This window comes from Perca fluviatilis, chromosome 20, assembly GCF_010015445.1.
Source record: "Perca fluviatilis chromosome 20, GENO_Pfluv_1.0, whole genome shotgun sequence".
In the NCBI taxonomy this organism is placed as follows: domain Eukaryota; kingdom Metazoa; phylum Chordata; class Actinopteri; order Perciformes; family Percidae; genus Perca; species Perca fluviatilis.
This window is the reverse complement of record NC_053131.1, coordinates 32,122,062-32,143,218: the sequence shown is the minus strand read 5'-3', so window position 1 is coordinate 32,143,218 and position 21,157 is coordinate 32,122,062. Positions and strand designations below refer to the sequence as shown.

At 40.5% G+C, this 21,157-nt stretch overlaps 1 protein-coding gene across 7 annotated transcripts in view; it reads right to left on the bottom strand.

The window, feature by feature from the left end:
* The window catches only part of akap6 (A kinase (PRKA) anchor protein 6), a 292,609-nt gene that overhangs the window by 197,067 nt on the left and 74,385 nt on the right, over nt 1–21,157 (bottom strand). For all 7 annotated transcript variants that reach the window (XM_039785655.1, XM_039785652.1, XM_039785658.1 and 4 more), the window contains 2 exons: nt 16,647–16,769; nt 3,568–3,664 (listed from right to left, as the gene is read on the bottom strand). In XM_039785655.1, the coding sequence (XP_039641589.1) occupies nt 3,568–3,664; nt 16,647–16,769 (220 nt within the window). The remainder of the gene's footprint in view (nt 1–3,567; nt 3,665–16,646; nt 16,770–21,157) is intronic.

The following is a 21,157-nucleotide window of genomic DNA, read 5'->3' as shown; positions in this document are numbered from 1 at the left end:
GGCGAGGGACGCAGGGATAAACCAGAGGGAAAGAAACAGAGAGATACCGAAGCCAGGAAAGGAAAGTGAGAAAAAAATGATTCTAATGATTCTGGTCATCCATTTTCTAAGTCTAATTTAAATTTTTCCTCTCCTATGTACAGTATTTCCAAATTAAACCAGAAAAAGTGACGTTTTGTGGCGGTGCGAGTGTCACTTAAGCGGCCCAGTTAGAGAGTTAATGCTGGTTAATGTTCCTCGATGCGGACGGAGTTTAAAGTAAACACTAAGAAAGCAGAAAGCGAGGGACATACGGGAACTTCCGGCAGCACCGGAACTATCCGGTAAATGAACCGTTGTCGATGCAGACTACCCTCATGGTGTTTGTAAACTGTCTTGTGGCAGCAATAGAGGCAGTGATGTTTCCTGTTTCATTACATTACATGTCATTTAGCTGACGTTTTTATCCAAAGCGACTTACAATTAAGTGCGTTCAATCTTAAAGGTGCAAACTCCAGACAACAAGTAGTAAGTCTAAGTACATAGCTTTAAATAGGTAATGCTACAAAGAGCCATATGAAAGTGCAGCATCAAGAAATATATATATTATTTATTTTTCCTGTACCGCCTCAAAACACGAGACTGATAGCTGGTCACGTGACTGGCCACCGCAGCGTGATGTGGGGCCGCAGTCTAAATGCACTACCCCCCCTACTCGAAATGAATGGGAAGACCTGCGATTTCACCGTGAGGTCTGAGGACTGCCGCACAAAGTGTGTGTGTGTGTGTGTGTGTGTGTGTGTGTGTGTGTGTGTGTGTGTGTGTGTGTGTGTGTGTGTGTGTGTGTGTGCGTGCACGCTGAAGAACAGGTGGAGAAAAAGGCTTTGTCAATATCATTTTTCAGAGTAATTTCTTTAACAGTTTCGTGTTTCCATTTGTTTTTGTGCGTTATGTATTTCATCTGATTATGAAGCAAAAAAGTCACAGATTAAACAGTTTATTGTTTTGTTAATTGTTCATAAACTAGCAAATCCAACAAGTCGGACAGAAGTAATCCTTCAATATTTATATATCGGTCATAACCGATTACAGCGTTTTGGGATTTCTAAGCTGTCTTCATCCGGGACTGTACTTAAAAAAAAAAAGGACCTCTAGTGGTTGTGTCAATTATGACTCTTATTTATCAGAGGAAAAGATCTTTATGCAGAGGTTCCCTAACCTTAAAGGGGTGATAGAATGAATAAACCGATTTTACCCTGTCATAGTTGAATAACGACAGTTCGGTGGGTAAATAGGACATACATAGAAGCTCAAAATCCCATTGACACCCCTTTACTATGAAAATCTCATATTTTGAAACTTCCGCTGAAAACGGGTGAATCTCAACAAAGCTGAAAGCTTAGGTAAGCATCTCAAGACCTGTTCCTTTGTCACGCCCATGGATGTATTAAGAGAACAGTCACGCCCCAACATTTACATAGGCTACACAACTGACCTGAGATCAGGTAGTCTTCTGAATCTAGGTCACGCAGATCTCTGCTATTCCATTACTAAAACTCACTTCTGAAACTTTTTTATGCGAGAAATCAACTATGTAAAGCTCAAATATGGGCCGCTTTACGAAAATGTATGTCTAATTGCAAATTTTGTCCGACTGTGTGTCGGACTTCAGCGGCCGGTGCTGCCTGGGTTACTGTCTCGCAGGCCTGGCCTGCCTTCCTTCACAGACCCCGGTCTGCTGTGAGCTCGATTGAGCTCCGTTACGGCTGGCAGCCCACGGCACTTCATACCCGCGCAAAGTCACCGTTTTGTGGGTTAATGGACTACCAAACGCCCCTGCCTGGACAGAGCTCCAGGGCCTGCAGTTCCCCTCTTCCTAATGCCAGGTGTGTGTGAGTGAGAGTGCGGTCAGCGAGCTTGTTACACCAGCAATCTCTTACCACAGGTTCCAGTTAATCTTATAATGTGTGTAATTATAATGTGTTGAGTTATTTAAACAAACGATCGGTGAAATATACGCCTCTTGTCCACAAGTCTCATTGATAGAGCCTGCGCCTGGATGGAGCTCCATCAATGAGAGCTAGCTAGCCTTCTCTTAGAATTCCTCTGAAATTCACAAAAATTCATTAACTTGAAATCGGACACCGTTGTTAGCTTTATTAGACATTTAGTTAAAGGTTGTATAAGTGGCGTGACGAAATTCAAACCATAAATATACTCGAATTAGGCCGAAAATGAAGCTAACTATCCGTGATTTGTAGCTACACAGCTAGGATTGAAGGGACTGTTGCAGCTGACGAAACCCCTAGCTAATCTTCACAAATATAAATTAACTTGAAATCGGACACCGTTGTTAGCTTTATAAGACATTTAGGTATATGTTGTATAGCTAAGTGGCGTGACGTGTGTAACATGTGGTAAGACATTGCTGGTGTAACAAGCTCGCTGACCGCGCTCTCACTCACGGGCCATCTAGCTAGCAGGAAGAGGGGAGTTGCAGGCCCTGTAGCTCTGTCAGGGCAGCGACGTTTGGTAGTCCATTAGCCAAAAAACGGTGACTTTGCGCGGGTATGGAGTGCCGTGGGTTGCCAGCCGTAACGGAGCTCAATCGAGCTCACAGCAGGCCGGGGCCCGTGAAGGAAGGCAGGCCGGGCGGCGAGGCAGCAACACAGGCAGCACCGGCCGCTGAACTCCGACACACAGTCTTACCAAATTTGCAATTAGCCATCAATTTTCGTAAATCGGCCCATGTTTGAGCTTTATATAGTTGATTTCTCGCATAAAAAAGTCTCAGAAGTGAATTTGGTAGCAAAACATCTGAAATATGAGATTCTGTCGCGTCTCTAATGTGTGTGTATTGGGGATTCGCTCAACCAATCAGCGCGCGTCTCTAACGTGTGTGTGTGTGTGTGTGTGTGTGTATGGCGATTCGCTCAACCAATCAGCGCGTGGCTCTAATGTGTGCGTATGGCAATTCGCTCAACCAATCAGCGCGCAGCTCATCTAAATATTCATGACCATACCATATTTGGAAGAAAAGCTCTTGTTACAAATAGGGCCAAAACACAGGGATGCATAAGGGCCAATAAAATATCAACCAGGCCATTTTCAGCCCACCCAATGTTACATAGCCCTATTTAATCATTCTATCACCCATTTAACAAAGTAGCTCATTTAAATACAAATCACAATCTTTCCATGATATTAACAAAGTTATTGTGACCTCGTTTGTCTTTTCCCCATTCTCTCTCTCTTTCTCACTGTGGCTGCAAAGAGTTTTGGAAAATATAAAATCACATTGAATATTTCTATCCCTGGCAGCTTTCTCTGGCCGCTGGCTTTTTTCTTTTATTTTTCTTTCTGCTTTTCTATCTCTGTCTCTTTGTCTGTATCTCTCTCTGTCTCTCTTTCAGCTACATTGATATGTTCTCCTCTCTGAAGGTCACTCAGTTAATCCAAATATTAATAATACATGCATCAGAGTTGGGGCTCCGTTATGGCCGTGTGTGTGTGTGTGTGTGTGTGTGTGTGTGTGTGTGTGTGTGTGTGTGTGTGTGTGTGTGTGTGTGTACATGCGTGTGCGTGTACCTGATTGGTGGGAGGTGATGACGGTGAGCAGTGCTCTGCCTTCTTCCATGACACTCTCCTTTAGAGCACTGTGGGCGTCCACGTTTAGCTTGAAACTCTAAAACACACAAAGATCATCATCATCAGTCGTCAGATCATTTTCTATTAAAGCGTAACTTTTAGCTATTTTCCCATGTTTTTGTGTCTAAGTTGGCAGCGGCGAAACAAGCTGCAATGTAAAATTACTGGGCAATTGCGCACCTTCAATTTACGCCCACTAAAAGTGCTGTTTTTTGCCACTGACAGGCTCAGGTTATTGTTCTAAGTGTCTGACAACATTATGGAAAGGATCCCTACAGAGATAGATCTGTTTGTTAAAGAGTAAGATCCTTTTAGTTTAACATGAAACATCCCCAAAATCCCTATAGCTAAACCCACAGAACAATGGCATGGAGAAGCAGAAACCGAAAATGTTGAGAGCGCGAGCTACAGGTCCTGACCGACGAGGTGCATTCCTCAAAACTTCAGGTAAGTTATTTAAAGATGACAGAAAGATTTAATATCCCAGTCAGTCAGTCAGTGCTTCAGAGTGATTTCAAGTGGACACTCCTTATAAATGCACCTCATTACCACCAATGCTCTGAAGAAGCTAATAATTAATATAATTCACTGTAACTTCGTGAGGCTGTTAGTGCTGATCTTTGTCAGTTGGAGATTTTATCCAAAATCTCTGCATATTACCTAATTTAAATATGTGCAAATAAAGTTAGAGGTGCTTTACTTTGCGGCTGCTTTTTGTCTTATTTGGGCCTCCAAAGCCGTGCAATCATTTCTTGTAACCCGTATAAACTTTGCTAGAAGAAGACAAAGAGACATGTATTGCTCTAACAACTCCACATTTTACTAAACAATTAATTGTCTCAGAAATAATTGCAATTAACAATATCATTGTCGCTTTCAGTCAAATTTTATAAATGTATTTATTTTTCAAACAAATAAAGTTTTGAATGAATTCCAGGATACATCTTTTAGTTATATCAAATGTCAAATAGATGATGTCATGTGACCCAGATCATACAATAACACAAGTAACCAGCCTATGAAGTAAACCACGCCTCTTTATCATTATAAAACACTGTATACTGTACACTGTACAAACCATCAACAGTTCTACCCCTTTGGACTAACGTTAGCAGCTAACTGCTGTTAAACAAACAAACGGCGATTACTTAAAAAAAGATTGTGATTAGACAGTTATGTAATAATTGTTACAGGCCTATATGTCCGTTTTTATCGTTATTTGACATAAGGAGAAACTACCAAAACACAGAGTGGATGCAATAGACGGACAATTTGATACATGTGATTGTTTGTAGGATCAATTATCGCTTAATCTCCCCCGCTGAGCTCCTCTGAGTCTCATGTTATGTTCAGATGGTTTAGGACCGAGCGGGCGCCGTGCGGCCCTGGTTCAGCTCCGTGCACTCGGCCGGAGACAGTCGGCCGTCTGCAGTGAGGGATTGACGGGCGACGGCATCAGTCAACACATGACAAGGTCAGACCTCCACACCACCAATATTTATGGAGCAGGGTACACACAGCGGAGACGGATGGGACGAGGTGAAACAAACACACACACACACACACACACACACAGACACACACACAGACGCACACACACACACACACACACACACACACACACACACACACACACACACACACACCCACACACACACTATCAATTAACTTACAGTATCAATTGACTGACTAATTGTTTCAGCATTACACTTTACATTTTTTTGTTCTAGGTTGTGTTATGGGTCATAAAATAATCCCATGTTGCCTCAATAATTTCACTGATGGATCCTTACATCTTTCTAATTCACAAAATCACCACGTGTAACTTTCGTGTAAAGCTGAAAACATCTGGATGTTTGAAGATGTTTGAGGACGTCAGAAGGTCAGCGAACAGCTGAGAAAAAAAACAATCCCTCTAAAATGATGGAGAGTTGTTCCATGTGAAAGATGAAGAGGACTTTACTGTTGAAATGTTAGCTAAATAGAATTATATCATTAAAAGTGAGCGTTTGCTATTTCTTTCTGTGAAAAACACGACATGTTTTGGAGTGGCGATTTAAAACAATGAAATGACAACTCAAAATGAACCAAACCTGTTTGAACAGCACTTAAAGGGTAACTACTGTTTTTTTTTTTTCAACCTATGTTTTTGTGTCTAAGTCACTGATGGAAACAACAATCTTTGACATTGGTCCAGTATTAAGCGAGATCGCTGCAGCAGCGAAACAAGCTACAATGTAAGTTAATTGGGCAATTGTCCAGCTTGTATTTACCTTCACAAAAGTGCTTGTTTTGCCGCTGACAGACTCAGACTGACATTCTAAGTGTCTGTCTATCAGAGATAGACCTTTAAAACCTCTTTCAGACCTTTCTGTTTAACCAGAAACAGCTCTGAAGTCACTAGCTCTAAACCCACCAGACTCCATTTAAAAAAACAGTACTTTTAGCGTGTGTAGAGCCAACATATTTTCACATGTAAATCAGTAAACTATGTGTTTATTTCAGCCAAAACTAGAGTTTTGATGGTTGGAAAAGTGGAAAGATGACCTAAAATGGATTTTCATAGTTTTGTTTTGTTTCTGTCGAATTTGAATGAAGTGTGTTTTACAAAAATGAAGAAAAAAAAATACAACAAAAATATTTATTAATTTAAATGATTAAATAAGGTAGTGTCTCCAAACTTACCTCAATTATAACTTGTCTTGTTAGTTATACTACAGCACTTACTTAAAGTTAAATTAATAAATATTTTTGTTGTATCTCTTTTCGGTGTTGTAATGTGTAGACGTCCCTAGGCACTCTAACTGCTCTGTAACAACAGCAGAGAGCAGAAGCCAGCAGGCAAGTGTTATTTACATAAACTTCTGGTGTACTTACAAACTTTACAATCCATCGTTTTATAAGTACATAACCTATTTGTACTACTGTAGAAGTTTGGTATCATTTACGAGATATAAACGTGGATCCGTTAGCCCCTGCGCTAAGCTATTCAGCTGATAATGCTAACTCTCCCAATGTTCGACCCAGGTGAAAAAAGCTAGGACCCTAGGGTGAAATTACTCCGAACCATCACTTTAAATTTCGCTTGATTGGATGGAAACATGGTTAATGACATGAGATGATTTCTGTTTGAATACATAATCCTTAAAGCCGATGATTTTGGTTAAAAATCAAGAAATAAATGGTTGCATGTCTTAAACTCAGCAGGACGTTGAACCATCTACCCTGACAGAGTGCCTTTTCACCAGTTCTTCCTCTCTAATAAAACCTTAAACAGCTTAACGGATGGGAGCAGATAGCGTGACACCGTCCCGTACATAATACATTCACAGATAAACAATAAAATATCACTTTGAAAACCAAAACCATCAGCTATATCTCTTCACGTTGCTCCCCCCAAAAACACATTCATGTATCATTATTATCCAAATAAAACATGACTGTCTGCATTCTGCAATCATTACCGCCTCGCAAACGTCGTAAATTACTCCAAATCTCACGGCTGATTGAGTAATTTTACAGATGCGGCGGCCACTCTGCCCCCACATAATTTCCAGATAAGCTGGTGAAATACCTCACAGCTAATAAACATAAAGTACATTTATCAGCACTACAGAAAACACAGCGTGACTGTCTGCGTCTCCGGGATAGGGCCGGCCGATGTTAGGAATGAATTAGGTTGTGCAGATTAGCCAGGGCTATCGGAGAGCGATCGTATTTCAGGGAGCTTATTTTCCACGAGCCGATTGGGCTCCGTTTCCTCCGTTTAATATATGGAGAGCATAGAATCGATAAGAGTAGAACAGCCAGCCATCAATCACGCGATGATAAGGCATGCAGAACAGCTCTGCTTTTATGCACGTCAGACGGCAGGCGGTAATAAGAGGCTGTGTGTATGTATTTATGGGTCTGTGAGAGAGAGAGAGAGGGACAGTGAGACGGAAATAGAGACAGTCAATGTGTGACGGAGAGAAAAGACAGAATGCAAACCAGGAAACAAACAGTGTGTGTGTGTTTATGTAAGTTACGGACTACAAAAATACCTAAAATCAACAAGATTTTCTCCTCTAAAAGACCCATGAGCTGTGTCAACGGCCATGTCAATAAAATGGTGCCACTCCGTGCCCACCTTCTAGCCCCGCCATTACAAATACTGTAGGACCCAAAGTACTTGAGAGCAATACTTTAGTAAAAGTACATGCATCTTACCTAGTGTTAATTTCGTCAGACGAGACCAGACTAAATATGTTCATCAACGACCTTTTTTTCCATGATTAAGAGACGATGACGAGACTGCACCAATGTCCAAAAACGCTGACTAAGACTAAATTAACGTGCATTATTGTTGACGAAAAAACACGAGACTAAAATGTTTTGCATAAAATAAAAACTAAGATAAAATCTCTCTTCATTTTCGTCTACAATCGTCTCTACTTTTTCATCATGAGATAGAATATTCAGCTGTTACCGAGACCTACGGCACCGACAGGTGCCCTAACGACCGTTATCTACCGGACCGAATAGCCTGCGCTTCTCTCTGATGCTCCCAAACGGACGTTAGAGTCAACCGAAACATCGCTGCACGGGGCGCTAGTTAACACTACACTTGGCAGCAGGTAACGTTAGCATACCGTTAGCTAGCAGTTGGATTTAACACAGTTAAAATGCTGACAGCTAAACGGTGTAAAGGTTTGTCTCTATTTCCAACACGAGACGCACGACAGTCTGCAGCTGCCGTTGTCTGAAAAACAACACATGTTGCGTTGACTTGAAATACGCCTCGCCAGTTTCGTGCTGCATTTATTTTATTATAAAATATCCCTTTCCCATGCAGTGGTTGTTTTTGTTGTTTACTGGTGAAATAAGGAAGAGGCTCAATATTTATATAACTTTATAGCATTTATTTATTTTTATAACTATTTGACTGAAATGGTTATCAGAAATAATTTATTTAAAAAAGACTAAAATGTTTAAAACTTGACTAAGATACCTTGAGTTCTCTTTTGACTAAAACTAGACTAAAATGACGAGACTTTTAGTCGACTAAAACTTGACTAACAAAACTTTTGGCACAAGACTAAGACTAAATTAAAAATAGGTGACAAAATTAACACTAATCTTACCAGAAAATTACTTTTGGTAGGAGATAAAGTCACCTTTTAGATTATTACTTGAGTAAAAGTCTTCAAGTATCTGATATTTACTGTACGCAAGTATCAAAAGTAATTTTCTGATATTAAATTATACTTATTGATCAGAAGTTATGAACTTTATTGTGGCTTCCTTATAGTAAAGCATAATATTCAGGATGTCAACACCTTCTAATCCCTTGTGTTGACTTCAGGTCAAATTTACCCATTTTCAATTTTTGTTTTATATCAGAAAATATGGGACGTAGAAATAAGTGCTGAAAATGTGTAGAAGAAAAATTTTACAATTTGAAACGTTGGAAAAAGCAAAAAACTGAAAAAAAGGTGTCAAAAAAATACGTGTTTTTTTCAAGGTTGACGGGAAGACAACACAAGACATCAAATTGAAAGTCTGACATCAACAGAGAAAAAACAACAACAGAACTTTCATATTTTTGTGAGGAAGAATCTTTCACTCCAACGTACGAAAACATTTCTCGCAAGTGACGAGTAACAAAGATGCCGAGGGGAAATGTACCGGAGTAAAGTACACATACGTGAACGTTCTACTTAAGTACAGTAACAAAGTGTTTGGTACATTACAGCACTGACCCCGTGGTGTGGCTTTTTAACGCTCTCGGTAAAGCCACTTAGTAAGAATAGAATAGAAGAATAGAATATCTTTATTGTCATTGTAACAGATACAACGAAATGAAGTGCAGTCCTTGTCAGTGCCAAACATCTATGAGGTATATATACCTATATACCTAAGTAAATACATAAATAAAAAAATGCTACTACTGCAAACATATTATATTAATGCTAAAAGCACATGGGAGACACACTCATACAGGCAGCCACATTTAAAAATTGCACATAGCCCTACTGAGGTAGATTAGTGGTAGGAACTATACTTTGGCAGCATTATTCAATGCACTTATGGCTGTTTAGATTTAGGAAAAGATGGTGGGTGAGGGTACAAAATGTACGTTTCATTGACACGCGGGACAAGAACGGGTCCGGGCCCGGTCCCCAGGGCGACAGTCCTGTGTTGTTCGACATCTAACAATCCTGCATTCAGCCTAAAACTTCGTTTCAGACTTTCATACTACTCTCTACCGTTGTCTCTCTTAATACTACGTCAGTGCGTTCCATACAGACGCTGAAGGGGGATTTGTGCGTAGTATTTGACGAGTTGGGAGTGAGAATGGCTTTTACATGACAGGCAGCACAGAAATTAACTTCCTGGCAAACACAACATTGATCACAATGTCATTAATGACCTCGGAAATCCAATCCTGTATCGCTAGGGATCCAAACATATTCTAAAAAGTAAGCTCCTCCTGCTCTGACATCTTTAAAAAAAAAATCTATGGCTGCAACGAACGATTATTTTCATTGTCGATCAATCTGTCGATTATTTTCTGGATGAATGGATTAGTTGTTTGGTCTCTAAAATGTCAGAAAATGGTGAAAAATGTGGATCAGTGTTTCCCAAAAAGTCCAAGATGACGTCCTCAAATGTCTTGTTTTTGTCCCCAACTCAAAGATATTCAGTTTACTGTCACAGAGGAGAGAAGAGACTAGAACAATATTCACATTTAACAAGCTGGAATCAGAGAAGATATAAAAAATGACCCAAACCGATTAATCAATTATCAAAATAGCTGACAATTAATTTAATAGTTTACAACTAATCGAAGAACCATTTAATCTCAAACATCTACATACATAAACGTGTCAAGTCACAAACACGACTTCAGAAAAGTACAGTTTCGGCTATAGCCCAAATATACTTTTCTGAATATATATACTGTATATTATAATATACAGTATAGGCCAATGTAGGAAAGGTGGCTGGTGAGTGAGTCTAACCTGCAGTTAACTAACCATCACTAGTGTTCTTGTTCGAGCGCTATCGCAGTTTAAAACTCAAACTGTTAAACGTGAAAGTAGCAGGTGGATTTTGGGATCTCTCAGCAGCTGTGGCCGGTGGCCTGAAACATTCCAACTCCCTGCTCTGATTAACACACACACACACACACACACACACACACACACACACACACACACACACACACACACACACACACACACACACACACACAGAGCTGCTTCAAAGCCTGAGTGATCAGATTACCTGTTAGCATTAGCATATTAGCCCGGAGCGCAGGGTAGGACGGCCTCAGAAGCCTACCAAATATCATTTAGCTTTTAGCATTAGCATATTAGCGAGGCGCTAAGAGGTGTGTGCCGCTGATACGGAGATGACATTGAGGTTTGACATTGAGATCGTGTGTCGAGCTGCATGGACCAGAGGCGCGCGCGGGCACACACGCACACACACACACACGCGCACACACACACACACACACACAAGACAGGCTCGGGTTGATGAGACATGATCTGATCAAAGAGTCTTTGTAATAATGATGATCAAATTGTCTCCATTCAGACAGAGCCGAGAGAAACTACACAGCTGTATTCCCTGAGGGGTGTGTGTGTGTGTGTGTGTGTGTGTGTGTTTCTTCTCCCTCACTCTTTTCTCTCTCTCTCTCCCACTTTTCCTGCATACACCTTTCATATTAAGCAATAAAACGCAACTTTTTTCTCTTTCCTCTCTTTCATCACTCTCTTGTCCTCCCTTCTCATATTTCATCCCTCACTCCTTCTCCCTCTCTCACCCGGCATCCCTCACTTCTTGTTTAGACGTTTCAGTACGTTTTCATTCACAATCTGTATTTTCAGATTTAGTGTGAAGGTAGTTTTAGATCTCTCTCCCTTCCTCTCCCACCTCTTTGTGTCTCCCTCTCTCTCTCCCCCCCTCCTTTAGCCCAGGCTTGGGTAATATCGCTGTCCACACCACCCCAACCGTGCTGACCACAAGAAGCATAAAACGCGTTAGTTTATCAAATCCTGAGCCAGAGACGAAACTCCATCAATCTCCTCGGTAAGACCGTGATACGAGCCCATCTCCAAAACTTCCAAAGCAACAGAGCTTCATCGGGATTATTAGCTGCGTTGTAATAACTGGGAGCAACAGTTTGGTTGGTTGTCAATGAAGACAGCAGACAGAGGAGATTTAGCCGTTGTGCTGTTGTTTAGACCTTTCAGTACGTTTTCATTCACAATCTGCATTTTCAGATTTAGTGTGAAGGTAGCTTTAGATCTCTCTCCCTTCCTCTTACACCTCTTCATCTCCCTCTCTTCCCCTCATGTTGCCACCAATAGTGTGTTGCTGCTGGTAATGGGATTCAAAGGCCTGGATCACCCATCAGACCCAATCAATAGGCCTTTCATTGGCCGCCATCTCTCAGCGCCTTACAAAGAGCAGCCTGTGTGTGTGTGTGTGTGTGTGTGTGTGTTAGCATCCTCTCGCCTCACTGATCTCCCCGGGGTTCCGGAAAGACCTGTGCTTATGCGCTCCACGTGCCCTAAAACACACACACACACACACACACACACACACACACACACACACACACACACACACACACACACACACACACACACACACACACACACACACACACACACACACACACACAAGCCAGCTGGACCAAATATTCAATTGGGAGAGCAGCTCCACTCCACCCACTGCTGCCCTAGAGCTGTGTGTGTCTGTGTGTTTGTGTGTGCAAGAGAAAGCAATATAGAGTGTGTGACTATGTGTGAGAGAAATAAATAACAAAAAGAAAGACAGACAAAATGAAAGCAAAAAAAAGAAAGGCAAAAAGCAGAGGTAAGAGAAAGAATAACACAAGAACTGCATTCGTATGAACTACTTTGTGTAACTGAAGCGTGATTAAAGGATAAGTCTGGAGGAGTCATTTTATGTTTTTATTACCGTCATCTAGGGCTGGAGCCGAATATCTGACTTTTCGGATAGTTCGTTGGGTAGGTTCGACTTTCAATTTTGGGTTACGAATATAAGTTTTTTAGTTGTTTTCTTTTTCCTCAATAATGTAATATCTAAATCCTTAAAAAATTATGGTTACACTGCAGCAGCCTGCTGTGGTTCAGGCGAATTAATGAAGGTAAAAATCATACGGCCGTGCGTAATGCCGCTGCGCTTTGTTGAGTTGCTGGCTGATCAGAAGCTTCGAATATTCACTGTTGATACGTACCGAAGCTTTGAAGCACAAAAACTGGTATTCGGGACAGCCCTATTGTCAACAAATTCCATGAAAAAACCCAAAACCAACGGTGACTGTGTCTCCTAACAAGTATTGTGTGTGTGTATCACAGCCTGATGAATCATAAAAACATGTTTCTTCACCACACTGTAGTTTATTCTGACTCAATTGTGTCCTGTTGACACAAATACCTCACTAGAACACCAAATGTGGATTGATCCGCCGCTGAAAATAGTCCCTAACAACAATTTCCTCCTGTTCGTGGGTTTGTTTTAGAGCCGAAAAAAATAATGGATTAATCGATTAGTTGTCAACTATTAAATGAATCGTCTCCTATTTTGATAATCGATTATTTGTTTTGAGTAAATCTTAAGAAAGAAAAGTAAAACTTCTCTTATGTCAGCCTTGTTAAATGTGAATATTGTTCTAGTGTCTTCTCTCCTCTGTGACAGGAATCTGAATATCTTTGAGTTGTGGACAAAACGAGACATTTGAGGACGTCACCGATATTATTGGCCGATATTAGGCATTTTCCGATAAATGAATATTTAAAAAATAAAATAAAAACGGACGAAACCCCCTTCAACCTTGTCCTGAGTTTTGGCGTTGCGTAGTTTGTCCATCAGAGGGCGCTCTACAACGTCCCCACGCTTTAATTTTTTTTTTTCTTATTGTGTTTTTGTTCCAAGGACTTTAAGTTTCATATCTTATGTTTGTATTTTTATACATTTTATTTATCAGAACTTTAATATATTTTGATGTTCTGTTGTGACAATAAAACAAACTAGTTTATTTTTAAAGTGCATTATCATATTTTAGTGAGGACTCAAATAACTGATGTTAGGGAAATCTGTTTGTTTTGTTACGCGTTTCTGGATTTCTTTTTTTTTTTTTTTTTTAATATATATCGGCCGATATATCGGAATATCGGATTTTTAAATCACCAAATATTTGTATCTATATCGGCCTTAAAAATCCTTTATCGGTCGGGCTCTACACTGATCCAAATTTTTCATTATTTTCTGACATTTAAGAGACCAAACAACTAATCAATTCATCCAGAAAATAATCCACTGATTAAATCGACAATGAAAATAATCGTAACAAAGTTTTCCTTTTACATCCTGTACACTTTTAGTTACATGTAAATAGGCCCCTAAGTCACCTTTGGGCACTTAGCCTTTTCCAAAAGCAGGTTTCCTTAACCCTATCCAAAGTGTTTTAGTAGCCCAAAGCTAACAAGACATACAGGACGGGAACGCCTGTCTCCAGTGTCCAACTCTTGTGCTCTCACTCCTCCCTGTGACTTTGGCTTCCTGATTTGGAGGACCATTGCCAGTGATCATGATCTAGTCAGTGGCCAAATTTCCTCAAAATAGTTTTCAGCAACGCAGATGAGTAAAATGTGAAGCACGTTTTGTGAGAGACGGGGTTGGAGAGAGCATAATAAAAAGGCAGAAACAGAGACAGATCTGGAAACAAACAAAGAGATACCTGGCTCTCTCCACTAATCAAAAAAAAAACAGTACACCCAAACAGACACTAATGACTACAAAGTGTAAGTGTGACTATCGACACAGACACACACAAACACAGCGTCAGTTAGCGAACACGCTATCAACAGCGTAGCAGTTCAAAGTCCTATTAGCAATGCTTTTTCATCCTCTTTTGCTTTATTCAACGAGACACGCCAATTAGGAGCCGGGGATTCTAATTGAAGCTAACCGCCGCTAACGTTAGCACGGCTGGCACCCACAACAAAGTCAACACGTGTAAACAAACAAACACACAGACACACACACACATACAGAGAAATAAATATCTAGATAAGAAAACTTGGTGTGTGTGTGTGTGTGTGTGCTTTCTTCAGGGACGGGTATGGAGATGCTGATTTGGAAATCTGTCTAGGAACATGCAAATGTATGCAAATAACACAACTGTGTGTTTGTTTGTGTGTGTGTGTGTTGTGTGTGTGTGTGTGTGTGTGTGTGTGTGTGTGTGTGTGTGTGTTGCTAAAACACATGCCTACTATTGTGCATTTATGTATGCATTTGTACACTTCTATGCAAATACAATCTGTTTGTTTGTCTTAGTGTGTGTGTGTGTGTGCGTGTGGTACAGACTCAGCATTGTGCATCAGTTGGTTTTTACATTCATACGTGATGTCTGTGTGTGTGTTCATGTCTCATTTCCTTGTACTCTTGAATGCATTTTTGATGAGCGCTGCTGTGTGTGTGTGTGTGTGTGTGTGTGTGTGTGTGTGTGTGTGTGTGTGGCCCATATGCCATATGTTTGCCATAAAGAGTGTGAGTAATCGCCAAAGTGCTTCTCATCTGTGTGTGTGTGTGTGTGTGTGTGTGTGTGTTCTGATCTATAGGCGCCTGGTTGTTTTAGAGGATGTGTGTAAATTAGAGAAACACAGGGAGAGTTATTTGATTTGTTTCCTATTTTGTAGAATAAATAAAAGCAGGCGGAGAGATAAAAATGAGACAAAGAGGGGAAGAAAAAAAGGAGAGCAGATGGTGAGAAAATAAACGGATAAAATGGCAGGAGGAAAAACAGAAAGGCAAAGCAGAGATGGAGAAACAGACGGAGGAAGAGAAAGACCGCAGATGAAAACAAATGAAACACAAAAAGAGAAATCAGGATGAAAGCAGTGAAGATGAAATGTGAGAGTCAGCCTGTGTTCATCACTCAGCTCAGTGCTATTTTCCCATCATCCCTCTCTCTCTGAAATCATTGCTCTGAGGCTGCAGGATGCTGTAACCACTGACCTTTGACCTCTGAACATCACGGTACATGTACTTCAAAATTGTACTTTGAGTATTTCCATTTTATAATAACAATAATAATAATAATTCATTACGTTTATATAGCGCTTTATCATAGACACTCAAAGCACTTCAAAGGCTACTTTAGACCTCTACATCTCAGCGGAAAATATTACTTGTAGTAAAGTATTTTTTACTCCACCACGTTAATTTGATAACTTTAGTTAAGCCGCAAGGAAATTAAGTTGGGCCCGAAAATATGCGAAAACATTATTACGTGCTATAAATAAACAGATATTAAAGTGTACTCACTTCTGCTGCTTTCAGCATTCTGCTAAAATACAACAAACTGCTTGCTGAATTCAAAACATATGAAAGGAAATCATTTCCCACGTTGTTTTATTGAACATTGAATTGAACGTAAAAGGCAGCACTAAAATCTCGGAGTGTCTTTCGCGATGTGTTTATAGCACCGGTTGATATCGCGGTGACGATAAAAAAAAAAACTATATATTGTGCAAACCTAGTTAGGATTTTTTTTTTTTTTTTCTTCAGAAGTCCATACTGGCCGCCCCGACATGACACTGTCATGACACATGAACCCTAACCATAACTTGTCATGACTAAACCGAATGACCCTTAATAAAAGAGGAGTTATGTCATAAACGTTTATGACTTGTTTATAATGTTTATGACACGTTCATGACAGTGTTGTGTCACTCTAATGTAGACACCTTCATGTATAGTGTAACTAAAAAAAATCTAGTTTCTTAATCGGAAACACTGTTATGAGAAGAACAGAGCAGATCTGTGATCAGCTGAGTGTTGCTGCAACTGGAGAATCTCCACAAGAGTCTGCATTCAAACAGGTGTGTGTGTGTGTGTGTGTGTGTGTGTGTGTGTGTGTGTGTGTGTGTGTGTGTGTGTGTGTGTGTGTGTGTGTGTGTGTGTGTGTGTGTGTGTGTGTGTGTGTGTTCTCTCACCAGGTGTGTGTCCAGGTACACCCTCAGGCTGTCCAGGTCCTGTCTGGGCTGCGTCCAGTTTTCGGTGCTGTCCAGCGCCTCCTGCAGCCACGAGATGAACCCGTCCAACTGCTGCACGAAACACTGGGGACGAGAGAGGCACAGAGATGATTTACAGGGAAAAAAATATTAACAGCATGAATAAACATGCTGGAGTCACATCAAAACACAACACACACACAAAACACTGCAGAGGATGGAGAGAATGGCACAAAGCGTATTAAAAAAAATACAGTTGGAGAGTCGAGGGAAAAACAAAAAAACAAGGTAGGAAAGAAATCAAACAGGTAATGGCATTCAACAGGGAGAGAGAATGGGGGGGGGAAGCAACAGATTGGAAGGAGGAGAGGATAAGAAAAGGATAAAACAGTGGAGAGGAGAGGAGAGGGGGAGCGGCTGGACGGTGATGAATTAATTCAAGGACAGAATGAGAACAAAAACGAGACCCGCAGGACGTAACAGGTAAACACACATTAGGATGAATACAGAGGGATGAGGGAGAACAAAGATAGAGCCGGAGACATGGGAAGGGGAAAAAAAAGGGGGGGAGTAAAAGCTTTGGTGAAAATCAGCTTAAAGAGGATGAGAAAGCGAGACACATAGAATAGATAAAAGACGAAGAAAGAAAAACAAAAACCCAACCCAGAAGTAGACAACGACAGGGGAGCGGAAAATGTTGGAAACAACAAAGAAATAAAGAAAAACAAATAGAAAAGAGGAGGAAAAGAGAGGTGGTAAGAGAAGAATAGCAGCTACTTAAAAAGAGGATGAGATCGGAGGGAAAACAGTAGTGGAAAGATAGAATAACAAAACAAAAGATACACATGCAAGAGAAAGAGATGGACAATGGAAATAAAGGTGGACAGAGAATGAGAGAGAGGAAATAGGAAGCAAATAAGAGAGAAAGAAATCTATTTGAATGTTTTTAAGGTGTGACATGTATATGAATCTTATGTAAACTGCTTTGGCTTTAACATGTTTGTTTTATTCATGCCAATAAAGCAAATTAAGTTGAATTGAAAGGTGAAGACAGACGGAGATAAAGAGTAAGAGATGAAGATGAAAGAGATATAAAGAGAGATAGAGTGGTGTAAATGACAGCAGAGAGCTGGACATGAATGTCTCCATCGCTGGCAGGTTGCCCTTCGCCAGAGCACGCAGACAGACGGATGGACAGAGAAGATGAAGAAGAGAGGGAAAACAACAGGAGGGAAAAAAAAAAAAAAAAATAGAGTGCTCATTGCTTGGTGGACAGCTACTGCCATCTACTGGCCGAGAGGGGGATTTTGAGCTAAAAGCTGACAGAGATCCACCTGAAACTCACTGATGTGACTCAAAGGGAGTCAGTAGCAGAACGTAAATCAGGTTTATGTTCCTGTTTTATAAGAGCTGCAAAAAATCCCTGATTTCTTTTTTGGTGTTAAAGTGCCCATATAATGCTCATTTTCAGGTTCATAATTGGTATTTGAGGTTGTATCAGAATAGGTTTACATGGTTTAATTTTCAAAAAACACCATATTTTTGTTTTACTGCACATTGCTGCAAGCTCCTCTTTTCACCCTGTGTGTTCAGCTCTCTGTTTTAGCTACAGAGTGAGACATCTCACTTCTGTTACATCTTTGTTGGGAGTCGCACGAGCTCAGTAGCTAGGTAAGGATCACATCAGCTAGCTAGCTGTTTAAACAACTTTAGTCAATTACAAGGCAGGATTAGCCGGGAGACTTTTTCTAAACAAGGGCGAACTTCCAACTTTGCGTGGAATACCTGCAGAACAGGGACATGGAAGTAGTTGTTTTGTAGATTAGGGTGAACTAGTGTGTGTTGTAGTAGTGTTTTGCCATTGAGAACGAGCTAGCATGCTAGCGCTAGCATGCTATGGTTAGCCCCTACGTTTCGGCAAGTGATGTAGAAAGCCGTGCAGATTTTAAACAGCTCACCAGGAGACTGAAGGCAGGACACATTCAGAAACCATATCTCACTCAAAATAACACCCCATATCCAAGAAAAAGTGATTTATTTTCAAAATATGGGCACTTTAAATGTTGAAAGAATCGCGAGAGGATCGGGAGAATCTAGCATCTGATCCAGTATTGATTTCAGCCGTCGAGCCCACTTCACTCCTGGAGAGGAGCAGAGGAGACGGCTTAAAGAGAGGAGTTTAAAGCGTCAGTCATGGAGGAGAGGTGGAGGCAAAGAAGAAAAAAAAAAAAAAAAAAGGAGAAATGTCATTCTTGAAAGCGAGGAGAAGGTCAAAGGAGGAGTTAACGCTCCAAGAGAAGATCAGAGGAAGAGAAGAAAGAAGTGTTTCTAGTCATTTTAGAGACAAAACAGAAAAGGATAAAGATTAAAGATGTTTAACAGGAGCAGGAGGTTTTGTGTCTGCAAGGCAAGGCAAGGCAAGGCAGCTTTATTTGTATAGCACATTTCAGCAACAGGGCAATTCAAAGTGCTTTACATAAAACATTAAAGAGCAGTTAGAAAACAATTTAAAACAATTTTAAAACATTAATAAACAAATTAAAACAAGAATAAAATTGATAGTGCAGTATAAGAATAAAAGTTACATTGCAGTATAAGAAATTAAAGTTAATAAAATAGATTATTTAAGGAAAAGCAACATCAAAAAGATAGGTCTTTAGCTTAGATTTAAAAGAACTGAGAGTTGCAGCGGACCTGCATGTTTCTGGGAGTTTGTTCCAGATATGTGGAGCATAAAAACTGAACGCTGCTTCCCCTGTTTAGTTCTGACTCTGGGGACAACAAGTAGACCTGTCCCAGACGACCTGAGAGGTCTCGGGTGGGTCATAGTGTAGTAGCAGATCAGAAATGTATTTTTGCCCTAAACCGTTTAGTGATTTATAAACCAGTAAAAGTATTTTGAAATCAATTCTTTGAGGCACTGGAAGCCAGTGTAAAGACTTCAGTACTGGAGTGATGTGATCCACTTTCCTGGTTTTAGTGAGGACTCGGGCAGCAGCGTTCTGAATCAGCTGCAGCTGTCTGATTGATTTTTTAGGGAGACCTGTAAAGACACCGTTACAGTAGTCAAGTCTACTGAAGATAAAAGCATGGACAAGTTTTTCCAGATCTTGCTGAGACATAAGTCCTCTAACCCTTGATATATTTTTAAGGTGATAATATGCTGATTTTTTAATTATGTTAATGTGGCTGTTAAAATTTAGGTCTGAGTCCATGACTACACCAAGATTTCTGGCTTTGTCTGTTGTTTTTAACATTGTCGTTTGAAGCTGAGCGCTGACTTTCAATCGTTCCTCTTTTGCTCCAAAAACAACCACCTCCGTTTTTTCTTCATTTAATTTAAGAAAGTTCTGGCACATCCAATCATTAATTTGTTCAATGCACATATTTAATTGTTGTATTGGGCTATAGTTCCCTGGCGATAAGGTTATGTAAATTTGTGTGTCATCTGCATAACTATGGTAAGTTATTTTGTTGTTTTCCATAATCTGAGCCAGTGGAAGCATGTAGATGTTGAACAGAAGAGGCCCCAGAACTGAGCCTTGGGGAACTCCGCACGTCATATTTGTATGCTCAGATGTATAATTACCTATAGACACAAAGTAGTCCCTATTCTTTAAATAGGATTCAAACCACTTTAGTACTGAGCCAGAAAGACCAACCCAGTTTTCCAATCGATCAAGCAATATGTCATGGTCTACTGTATCAAATGCAGCACTAAGATCAAGTAATACTAAGACTGAAATTTTGCCACTATCTGTGTTTAAGTGGATGTCATTAAAGACTTTAACTAGAGCCGTATCAGTGCTGTGGTGTGGTCGAAAACCTGACTGGAAGGCATCAAAACTGTTGTTTAGCAATAAGAAAAGGTTGAGTTGTTGAAAAACCACTTTTTCTATGATTTTACTTAAAAATGGAAGGTTTGATATTGGCCTACGGGCCTACGCGCCTACGGCCTGTTCAATTCTTTACGGGAGAAACTAACTGAGGAGACAACCAATGTATCTCGCTGTCCCGCGGAGCACACGCAAAATGTCCAGGTCAAAACGTCCAAACATCCCCAAAAAAATTAACATATACAGTAATTGTTTTGACTGCAAACTAGCACATAACATTGCTCAGACTCCTTCTTAAGTCTGAGTCCATTTCTCATATGTTCTCCTTGCCTCCATGTAGCTCCTGTCTCTTTAAGCCCAGTCTGCTCTGATTGGTCGGCGTTTCCGGGTCTCTAGATCTGTGCCGGAGACTGACCATTTTTGCGACACCACTGAAGCGTGGGTATTGCGACGTCATACATCCATGGTTGATGCTCCACGCCCTTGACCGGCAGCTGATTGGACGAACGCGTCACGTGGGTCTGGCTGCTCCAGAATTTCAAACCGACTGTCATGGCGGCTCGTTGAGAATTCGTTCTAGTATTGTACTAAAATAGTTAGAGAAATAGGCCGTGCAGTTGCTGAATCTGTCTTCATTTCAGATCGACAAAGGTCAGT